This window comes from Lepidochelys kempii, chromosome 8 (assembly GCF_965140265.1).
Source record: "Lepidochelys kempii isolate rLepKem1 chromosome 8, rLepKem1.hap2, whole genome shotgun sequence".
Taxonomy (NCBI): Eukaryota; Metazoa; Chordata; order Testudines; family Cheloniidae; genus Lepidochelys; species Lepidochelys kempii.
Genome location: NC_133263.1, coordinates 83,502,906 through 83,515,039, shown reverse-complemented (window position 1 = coordinate 83,515,039; position 12,134 = coordinate 83,502,906). Strand labels below are relative to the sequence as shown.

Below are 12,134 nucleotides of genomic sequence, written 5' to 3'. Positions count from 1 at the left end.
ACTATAGCAACACACATTACTGTGGCTCACTATTAAAAAGTTTCTTTCAATGTGTGCCTGAGCCATATAGCTCCCTGTTGAGCTCTTCTTATAAGACCTGGTATCTGGCTACTCAGTATCAGCAGACAGCCATTCCACCTCTGCCCTCCACCCTGGTGGAAACTTTTCCCCGTTTGCTTCACAGATACTGTGAAGCACACAGATATAATCATTGGGATTTTCTTTTCCACTGAGGTCTAATCTTGTAAATAGACAGCACTGGCGGCCTTCCAAACCACCAAAGGCACATTCAACTGTCATTCTGCACCTGCTGAGCCTGTAATTGAAGCGCTCCTTGCTACTACTGAGGCTGCCGGTATAAGGCTTCATGAGCCATGGGAGAAGGGGTAGGCTGGGTCTCCCAGGATCACAACTGGCATTTCAACATCCCCAATGGTAATTATCTGGTCTGGAAAGAAAGTCCCTGTTTGCAGCTTTCTGAATAGGCCAGTGTTCTGAAACATGCATATGTCATGCACCTTCCCTGATCTTCCCATGTTGATGTCAGTAAAACGTCCCCAGTAATCCACCAGCACTTCCAATATCATAGAAGAGTAGCCATTTCTGTTGCTGCACTCTATGGCAAGATAATCCTGTGCCAAAATAGGGATATGCGTGCCATCTATTGTCCACCACAATTCAGGAACTCCACTGCTGCAAAACCATCTACTACATAAGTAGTAACTCTATGGGTGCTCCGAGGCTGGAGCACCCACAGGGGAAAAAATGGTGGGTTCTGAGCACCCACGAGCAGCCACCATATCAACTCCCCCCACTCCCACCTGTGAGCCCCGCAGATCAGCATCTCTCCCTCCCTCCCCATGCCTGTCGTCTGCCATAATCAGCTGTTTCATGGCACGCAAGCTGGAGGCTGGGAGGGAGCGGGGAGGAGTGAGGACACAGCATGCTTGGGGGAGGGGTGGAACTGGGCGGGAAGAGGCGTGACAGGGTGGGGCCTTGGGGGATGGGGTGGAGTGGGGGCAGGGCCTGGGGCAGAGCCAGCGGGCGAGCATCCCCCCACACTCTAGAAAGTCAGGGCCCGTGATCCACTATGTCCTGAACATTGCCCAGAGACACAGTCCTTTGCAGCAGGATGTGATTAACAGCCCTGCACACTTGCATCACAGCAGCTCCCATGGTGGATTTCCCAACTCCAAATTCATTCCTGACAGATTGGTAGCAATCTGGCGTGACAAGCTTCCACACAGTGATCGCCAATCGCTTCTCCACTGTCAGTGCAGCTCTCCTTTTGATGTCGCTCCGCCGGAGGGCTGGGCAAGCTCTGCACACACTTCAAGGAATCTGGCTTTGCGTATTCAAAAGTTCTGCAGCCACTGCTCATCATCCCATACCTGCATAATGATTCGATCCCGTGAGTCAATGCTTGTTTCTTGGGCCCAGAATCAGCACTCCACCATCTGCAGCTGCTCCGTGAATGCCAACAACTTTGAACTGTTTCTATATCCCACAGCAAGCTAGCCTCCAAGGAATCCTCATGTTCCCCGCAGCTCCTCTGGCAGCTCTGCAAATACAGCATGTGCTGTGCTCGCAACACTCATCACAGTAGTCCACAGATGTGCAGGATCCATGCTTCTCACATAGATGGTAGACACGTGGATTCACAGGGCTTTTGAAAAGAGGCACAAAATATTATGGGATGGAGAAAAATACATCATGGGACACTGAAACCATCTTCCCAGTATCTCCTGTGCGACTCGTTTGTTCCCTTGAGGCATTCCAAACCCTTCCCAAAACACACTGCGCTAGATGGTGGCGAGTTACACAGTGGGATACCTACCCAAGGAACACTGCTCTCTGCACAGATGCAAGTGCTAGTAGTGAGAACATGTACTGCTGACACAAGGAACGTAGTGTGGACAGGCAAAAGCAATTTAATTACAGGGATGGCTGTACATTGACGTAACTTAGGTCAACTTAATTTTGTAGTGTAGACTCGTCCCAAGGCTAAGCAGATTAGCCATGCCCCAAGGCAATAACTCCTGAAATTTTAAAGGAATAAATCCATTGTTTACGGTTTATTGGGTACTTTATGTCATTACACCATGTGACAACTTTTTATTTAATATTTTTTTTAAACGCAACTTACTAACATCTCTTGCTTTAGTTTGCCCTTATTCCTAGCTTCACTAGACTTTTCCTTTCTTTCCCCCCCCCCACCCTCCTTTAACAAACCTGCATAGCTTCCTTCACGCTTTGGTCTCTCTTTGTGATTGCTATTTTCTCTTTCTTCCACCAAAATTTCCTTCTCTCTTTCTCTCCCTCAATATCACACTTAGCTTTCCTACCTTGTATCAATCCCTCCTTCTCTTCTATGTCCATGCTCTCACAAGCAAACATTTTTCATACATTCCCTAAACCCAACCCATCACATAAGCGCTTTAACATTTTAACAGATGCCTTAGAGCCACATAATGAAAAATATTAGTCAAAGACCAATAGAAATGATGAGGGCACTCCCACTGTCCAGGTGCCAAAGGAAAGAGAAGGGTACAGGGAGTAATATCAGGATGTCATCCCAAGATCCTTAGTGGGTTCAGCTTTAAAATCAGCCTCTGGCTACTAAGTGCCTAATAAATTTGAAGCGTTCCCTTCCGCGTCTCCACAAACCCACTGTGCCTGCTGGAAAGAAAAATGAGCATGCACATTCTGTTTCACACTATTGCTCCTCTTTCATTTCAGGGCCCTATCAAAATAATCGGCGGTCTCCACTTCTCTACTATTAGTGTCTTATAGGTGCTGTGATTAGTGTGTGTGTTTCTGTTAGTTCACCTTTATCACAGCATTCTGGCTACGGAAAGGGAGATGTTTCCACTACTGTACCCCCTCCCTTCAGATGCAAATTATTAAATCTTCTTCCCTAATAAGTAACTGCAGTTTCTGACCCTGTTCCTACTCAAAGGTTTCCCAACTAGCAGCAGAGTGAAATTGACCTTATTACTGTCAGAGTCCTGTGGACAGCAATGAAACTGGTTAGTTTTAATCTGCTGCAATTTGGCAAAGCTATGAATAGCTGGATAGGAAGTGGAACTGTTGTCCATCTGCATTGGTTTAGGCTCCACTCACATTTGAAGATTATTTTTGAAAAAAAAAAAAATTCTTTACAAAGGAAAGCTTCAACTCTGTAGAAGTTGCCAGCACTCATCCAGAGAAGCTTTTCACTAGCTATGTGTTATTCATCGAAGCCATTTTTCAAGTCATGTGGAGGGTTAGTTTATTATTTGTTAATTTAATATTTAATGTAATATTCTATTTACTGATACCTATTGCTTTCTCAAGGTTGTAGCTCTTATAAATGTGACACTAATGGAAGCTGCAGAGAAATTATACTAAAATTTTGAAATTGTGTAAGTTTGGGGTCAGTTATAAAAAACAGCAGAACTTCACTAACATCACTTAACTTAATCACATTTTATTAGTATAATGTTGTTTAGTAACAAAAATTTATTTGTATTACTAAATTGTAGTTCATCTCAAACTCATACAAAGGATTTCTTATACATCTCCTTTATGCTTCCACTTTATGGAAGCACCAATAGTGGTTCCACAGTTCAAGGTCAGATTTTCATTTAAAGCAGTGATTAAGCTACTTTGTTCTGTATGAAAAATACAGCCACACCTCACCAAAATTACAGCACATGCTTGAACGCAGAATAAATTTTCTGAATTGACAAGTAAACCTATTAAGTGTCTTATGAGTTAAAATAAACTAAAAATGGGTAATTTAAGAAATGTATCACCCTTTGTCAGACCATTCTGTCCCAAGTGATATTAAGAGAACAACACAGACCCTTCTCACAGTTAAAACTCACTCCAACCTATGCATAAACTACACTTGGAGATTCTTTTTAAGGATTAATGGTAATTTATTCCCATTATTCTTCAAAAGTGAAAATTTCTTCTTCGGCGGCGACTGTCAAATAATATTCTTCTACAGAGAATATCAGGAAGAATTGCTCTGTTTCGAAGTATTTGCCATCTCCTATTGTTCCAATGTCAGTGAGGGTACAAGGCTGCTATTAGCAAAAAAATGGCCTCTTTCAAAATGACCACCGGCCCCCATTGTTCCAAGTAAAAGTAATGTTAAATTTCCCTCAGGAAAGATGGTGTGCCCCATGAAGAAAGGAATAATGAAAAAAATTAACATGTCTATAAAAAACAGCATAATCTAAACTGGAACTACACACACTATTAGGCTCAACTCATAAATGCATGGTGTCACTTCAAGGTATTTCGATGCCTTGTCTGTGCATTACCAAATCTTAACATGTTTGGATTTATTTTAACTTTAACCTTAACTCTGAATTCTCTGGTTTTTATCTGTGAATAGATTAATGAAAACCAGTAAAAATATTAAAATGCAAAAATTGAAACAGTTTGTCATGAAATCATTATAGATTTATAATTCAAATGGGTTCTCTGTAAGAGGGTCTTGAAATAATTGGTAAGGCAAAATACGTGTGTGCTCACAACATGCTGGAAGTTAAAATATCTAGGTCTGACCCTGCAATTCTTTGTCCGCAGGTGGACTCTTGCATCTGTGTGAAGCCTACTGGCTTCAATTAGGGCTCCACATTGACAAAGCAATCTATCACAGACAACAAATAGGGATTTTGTAAATGTAATTAAATGTTTTACACTCTTTGTCTTTGGTTTTAAACTCATATATGAATATGTCATTTTTAAACTATGAAATACAATAAATGTATGCAGAAAGATATAAGGAAGAACTTGTCTGTTGGAAAAATATAGATCCCCATATCCTGTAATCTAGTTGCCATATGCAGGTCCTTGTGCCCATGCAGAACCCCACTGACTTCAATGGGATTCCTTGCAAGTGTAAGTGTCTCCATGAAAAACTGATTTCAGATTTCAGGATTCAGGCCATAGCTGTATAGCAATACATAAAGATATTATGAACTCACTCAAATTTGGCCCAGGGACTATCCAATCTCTCAAAAGAAAGTTCTGAGCAGACACTTCCAGCTCCCCTCCCCATAGTCCCTGTAATGCAAAGCATTTAAAGACATAAACATAGGGAAAGTAATGTAATTGAAGAGAAGTAGGTAAAAAATAAAATAAAAAAAGGCTGAGAATTAAGGAAAAATGAAAAGCAGGACAAAGGGAGACACATACTGAAAACAATAAGCCTGAATTGAGAGAACAGAGAATTTAGGGCAAGTAAGTTAACGGGAATGATGAAAGTTAACAAGGAGACAGCAAGGCGATATATTAGCAAGTAGTAAGACATAAGACGACTAAATAAAAAGACTTTTGAAAACTGTGTTAAAATGTAAAAATTCTGTACTGGCAAAATATATGGAAACACTTTAAATTACATACAGAATGGATTTTTTCAGAGAAGCACTTGTACGAGCAGAAATTGTACAAAAGAAAAACAAAATCGAAGATTGAATTAACTATATATATATATATATATATATATGAAACAAAGGAAAAAACCCAACATTTTACAATTATATAAACTCCTAGATCAGCCTGTTATTGTTTATATGTACTGCTGTACAACTACTGTTTATAGTTTTCTGAATCACTCTTTGGAGAAGGACTGTCATTTACTATAGGATTGTAAAGCACTTACCATGACCTGGATGAGACTGTTATACCCAATATAAATATTAAATAATAATATTCCACTATCCTCCCATTTTTGTGGTATTTATTTTCCTACAGTATTTTCATATTTTCTTAGAAGTGTTCACATAAAAATGTTTTATGGACACTGCCAAATTAAAACATCATAATTTCACATTAAAAGGCTACAATACATATGTTATTACCTTGTTTTTCTGGGAAACGAGTCTTTGGGTTTTTTGGGTTGGCCTTTTTAGCATAGTCTAACAGTTTCATATTTCTATTTAGGACTGTAATTGTTAGAATTTTACAAATTAAGTTATTGGAATTATTGTGAGTTGTGTAATTGTAGGAAATGCCTTATATTAACAAGGAAATCAATACAAGTTTAATGTTCATCAGTAAATGACAATCCATGATAATATTGCATAAAACAATAAAGCCATTCTCAAACATGGTGAAACTTAGATTTATGAACTGTACAGTTAAGGTCTATGAGAACACTAGGGAGAGAAACTGGGCAAGTTTTACAGATGATACATTGTTTTAAGGCAGTGGCTCCCAAACTTTTCAGGGTCACCCCCCCACCTTACTTCTGTTCTCCCCCACCCCACCCCACCAGGGCGGGGAGTGGGTCTGTGGCTCAGGGAGGTGGGGAAGAGGGGGAGGATGCAGACAGGTAAAAGGGGGCTGAAGCTGGGGCCTGAGAAGGGGGCGGGTCTGGGACTGGGACCAGAACTGGGTGCAGAGCTGCGGCCAGGGGTCTTGGTTGGGGGCAGAGGCTGGGGGTAAGGCTGGGAGGCAGGCCATGCCTGATGTGGGGGGTGCCAGAGCAGAGCTGCGAGAGGAACGGGGCCGGGTGGTGCTCCCTCCCCACCCTGTGGGAGCTGGCCTAGGGTACAGGTGGGTATCAAAAAACACTAATTTCTCTTTGATAATCTACAGGGTGATTTAAGTGTCATCTTTTGAGTGGCTGCCTGGATTGATTTGTAAGAAGGAATTAAAAGGTGAACGAAGAGCAAGACTCGCCCACAAAGAAAAGACACGGTTAATCATGAATTGCTGTAAGATAGAGAGAGCTTATGCTCTTTGCAGAGCTACTAAACAGAAGACCACCACACTCTGCAAAGCCAAAATGACACAGAACTAACAGCGTTTGCCTGCTATAATGGAAACTCTTTAAACAGGTCTACATTAGAGTGAACTAGGGACCTTTAAGTTCACGCGCACGGCTTCCACACAGTGGAGTTATAGCACAGCACTTTGGTGCACACTGCTATTCACAGCCACTTAGTCCAAACCGCGGGTCAGTGTTGACTTGCACATTCTTTTTAAGGAAGAAAGACCGCAGATTAAATAACAGTATTTCAGTGGAACTGTGCTTTCCACCTAGAAAGTGGGCACAGTCCTTTCCTGATTTATACCATTATTTATAAAGGACTTCAAAAGTCTCCCTTTCTTGCTATAGTAACTGATGGAATGTCCCACATTTCAGAAACTCTAATATTTAATTAAAATTCTGCATCTACATCATTACCTCTTAACAATCACCAGTGACTAGCAGCCTATAAATATATAACCATTCCAAGCAGCTGTCACAAGCAGCCTGCCAAGCTCAACAATAATTAGTTAAATTTAAAGAGCAATTGTACACATACAGATGTTAAAATATTGGTCCAGGTTTTCAGGTGGCCTCAAACCAGCCTCTAAACTGTATAGGAATATATGTTTACACCCATTTGCACATACTACTAGGGAAATTAAATGCACTATTATCTAATATTTACAACCTCATGTGGATTTAGTCTACAATAATGTGGGTTTTGTGTATACTTAATTTTGGAAGAGCAAAATCCAAGGCCGCATCTGAAAATTTGCCCCACTGTCACATTCTATTCCTAATAATCCGCAATTACGGAGCTGAGAGAAAAAACGTCTTCGCACTGACATAAATTAAAATAGATCACTTTGTTTAAAATAAAAACAACAAAAATTAAATGAGAGAAAGTGATCAAGTTCCCATTTCATCTGACCTTCATCATACATTTAAATTTTATACAAGATGCAACGTCTGTCAATGGGAAAGCAGCAAAAAATACCTTGGCTTGAGAAAGTGCTGTAGTGCACGTACATTATGCAAACCCCACAGCTGAACTACTGTATATTTTAATTGGCAGCTTTCTCTAATCAAAGCAATTTACTTACATCCAATATTGAAGAAATTTCATTATAAAAACAATGTAACTCCAAAAGCCATAATAACACAGTCAAAATTCTGCAGGATTAGAGACAATCATCTGTGTCTTGTGCCTTATAATGCCCAAGGGGTGCCATTATCTCTGGAAACCACAGCTTCTGTCAAGTCTTACAGCTAGCAATAACTTTGTTTGTCTGTTCATATGAAGCAAACCAAAGCTCATCGGCACTTAATATTTTTTGTATTTCAATACTCTGAAGAAAATCTAGACAATATATTAAATAGCAAGAAAACAAAAAACAAACACAAATTTTAAAAAGGTCTTGAAATTGTCGTGTGGTATAAAGTTGTGGTCTGATCTGTCATTCTAGGGCAAATTCTTTCCATATAAACTATATTTATATAAAAACCAGTGCCTTTTCTTTACAAGGACTTTCATCACATTACATATTTGTTTTACTAATAGCTATTCAGATAATAAACAAATGACGTTTATACTTGCTAAGGAAATTAGAATATCAATCTATACTTTCTGTGCTAAAATAACGTCACCATAGATGAAAACATGATGCAAATGACAACACTGGTGAAATTTTCAAATTGTTGAACTGGAATTTAGCAACATGACAAGTTAACTGACATGAAAAAAAATATAAAACTAAATATAAATATATTTAAATATTTATATAAATATAAATCTCTTCACAATGCTTGGAAAATGGATGCCATAGCAACTTGTTTATATACTCTGCTATGTATAGTAGTATCACCATTTAATAAACCTGTATGTACTGTAACTGTTAGACAGGTTGATAAATAATCAAAATGTTTCTAGTTAAATTAAAGGCTGTAATATTTTGGTTTGGTTTCTGTAAGTTCCTTAGGGGGGAAAACAACAGAAGTATGTTAAAAAAAAAATTTCTTGCTAGAAACTTAAATTATTAAAACTGTATAAACCATATTGCTGTACCACACTGCATATTACGTAGATGAAAGGTTACTTTTTGAGAGGATATGGGAAATGAGGGTTGAGGTTAAAGTATTTGTGAAAACTAATAATAGCTGAACAATTAAGAAATTGAAATACTTAAGTTATTGTGGAATTACTTAAAGATATATGGATAATTTTTGAAAATGAGATTTTTGGCTAAGGAACAAAAGCAGAATTCATGGTTACCATAGTTACACATACTCTTTGTTGTGTTTCAATGCCACATGATCTGATTCAAAGTAATACACATCAGGCTCTTCCTCATCATCTTCTGCAGTGTGCAGGTTGGCACTCTCTTTGGCAGATGATATATATCCAGCAATGAGCCGAGCCTCAGAGGGTGGCTTACTTAGTCCATCACTCATATAATCTCCAGAGTCACAACCTCTCACTTTTTCACTCTGCATAATTTCTTTAGCATTTATGGGAGATCCACGGATATTATTAGTACTTGCAGCTATATTCTTTTCAGTGAGACTAAGATTATTTTCCTCAACCTGCCCATTTTCTCTACAAGGCGAGTTATTTTTAGTGGGGCTACCTTTGGCAGGGGCGGCCCTTCGTGGTGAAGTTCTCAATGTATATCTGTGTTCTTGAAGTTCTGACATAGATGTAACTTGAGCTGAAACACATTCCACCACAGAAGATGGTGGTTCAGGTTCACCTGAGATTGATGTATTATCACGACTGGTGTTCAGGTTGCTGTTGGTGTTTTCAGCACACTGTTCCTTTGAGGCACTGCTGTCTCCCACCACATCTACCTCCTCCTCAGAATCCCTTAAGAAAGATGACTGGATTTCAGAAAAGGACCCTGTAGCTAGCTCATTTGCCTGATCAGCATGTTCTGCAGGCAAGCAGTCACTTATTTTGTGGTCCTCTAACTTTACCTGTTCAGATGAATTTGTGCAAGGCACATAATGGTCTATAACACTGTCCTCCTTGCTGCTATTAAGCAACAATGAAGCATGGGCAAATGAATTCCCATTTTCTGCTACTATTTTCTCCTTGGGCATACAGGAACCAGCACTGTTCTGTTTAGTGTTCCCATCAGGCTGACAGTCATCACAGTTTAGGGCATCTGATTCTCTCTCATCAACCCCATTGACAGCCTGATAGCCCGTGAGCTCTTCAACTATTGCAGAATTATTAAACCCTTCCGCACAGACATTCACCTTTTTAACTTCCCTTTTGTCACAATCATCCAGTATAAGACATCGACAAGCTTGTTTAGTCCCTGCAGAGACTGCATCATTGTCCGATATGGAACTCTTACACTCCAATGATTCCTTTTCTGCTTTAGTAGGCAACTCTTCTTCTGAACTGTTTGCTACTTCTGAACGCAGGCAACGTTTAATTCGTTTTAAAACTGGTGATACAGATTCTGCTGGTCTTTTCTCACAATTTTCCACAATTTGTTTCTCAACATTATCTTTTTCAGAAGTAGACAGTCCTCTCTTTCTAGGGCTCACCCATGATTCCCGAGCACTTTGTTGTTTCAAGTCAGTAGTTCTTCCGCTATTACTTCCCTTTTGAGTTTGCACAGACTCTGGTCTCTTCTTTGGTGATCTTGATCGTACTTGAGAATGAGGAGATAATTCTTCTGGATGAGCAATACTACGGTTTCTTAAGGTTCGACCACAAAAGTTTTCATCCAAACCATTTAACCCCACTGTTGATCTTGTAACACGAGTAGATCGAGAAGCAGCCATACTATGGCAAGTCCCTAAAGTATGTTCATCATGATCCACTCATTGGGAAACCTTCAAAAAAATGTAAACAAAACAATGAGAAAAAAGTAACATTCAAAAACATCTGCATTCATAAAAAATATGCTAATTTTCTGAAGGATATATTCTACATTGTGACAAAGTTACCTAATTGTGAAAATTAAATATGTTTATGCAACATATAGTTATTTCTCCCCTCTGTTTCAACAAATAAGGACTTTTACAGAGATGTATTTTGGCCCCAAGAAATAGAATAGTTTACTTACTATTTCTATTTATTCTGTCTTTAGAACAGGCATCAGAGTATCATTAAAGTCTGAATATCAAATATAACTGGAACACTTCAGTATTACTAAAATGCACTATTTTTTTACTATATTGTACAAAAAATCATTTTGTACAGGCATGATTATTAAACGTCTGCACTCACACAAGAAAGATCAAACCTCATCCTTAAAATTCCATATTCATCATTATACATTAATTATAATCACACAGCAAGATGAAATAGAAAACATAATAATACAGTATCTTGCTAACTGAATCTGTTGCCTTTATAAATCAAAAACAAACTGATAAGTAAAATTATTTTCATTTCTTATTTGACAGATGATCAAAAGATGTTACTACTGTCAAACCACTAACAGTAGAAATGGGTCCAAAACAAACATCATATTTAAAATTTGCAGTTTGAACCTATTCCTATAATGATGGACTGAATCATTTTCTATCTCAAATTTTGGGAAAAAGTGGTTTCAGACCTAGTTTTCAAACCCTTGTGTATGGATCAGAGATGTTAGTGTGACACAGTAGGACTCTCTACGTTTCGTCCAATCCGTGAATCTTAAACCCCAGCCGTATCTTCTTGCATTCCTCATATTATTTAAAAGTTGAACATACAACACTGGACATTAGCATTGGAGCTCTATTACATCAAAGATGATGAACAGAATTTTTTTTTTTGCATATATTTAACTGCATATTTTTTCTTTTCCACCTGTCAGAATTCCAGATTTCAGCAACCCATTCAACTGACATATATGATGCACAAGGCCTGAATGCTATTTTAAAAATAAACAAATAAATAAATAAAGTCAGGCCACCCACATGTTATTGATAAAGGCATGAATTGACAAATGGAAGGGAACTACTTCAGCATTTCTTTTTTTCATTTTCAGCAAGAAGGAAAAAGAATGACAGTGTCACCTCTCAGAAAATTATATATATATGGATAAGTAGGGTAAATGTGCTATTTGTATCAATCAGGGCAAGACAATATGCTTCTAGAACAGTTTTATTCTGCCTGACAATGACAGCAACTAATGAAACTGCCTATTTACATGTGCTTATATTAAAATTTCTATTTCAAATACACTTAAAAATTCCTAGTTACATTAAGTACCAGATATCATAATAGGAAAGTATTACTTGGTAAACATTATGACCATGAAACAAGGAATGATTTACATTCTATATATAAAAATCAAACAATGAAAAATTTGTTACTATTTATTAAGGTTAATAAAAAGCATAGACAGAGCCTAAAGTAATTGTTTGCTATTATTAG

General features: G+C 38.4%; 1 protein-coding gene across 2 annotated transcripts in view; it reads right to left on the bottom strand.

Moving 5' to 3' along the window:
- The window catches only part of ZZZ3 (zinc finger ZZ-type containing 3), a 67,706-nt gene extending 57,157 nt beyond the window's left edge, over positions 1 to 10,549 (bottom strand). For both annotated transcript variants that reach the window (XM_073357288.1, XM_073357289.1), the window contains exon 1: positions 9,042 to 10,549. In XM_073357288.1, coding sequence (XP_073213389.1) covers positions 9,042 to 10,549 — 1,508 coding nt within the window. The remainder of the gene's footprint in view (positions 1 to 9,041) is intronic.
- Between the last annotated feature and the right edge of the window lie 1,585 nt (positions 10,550 to 12,134).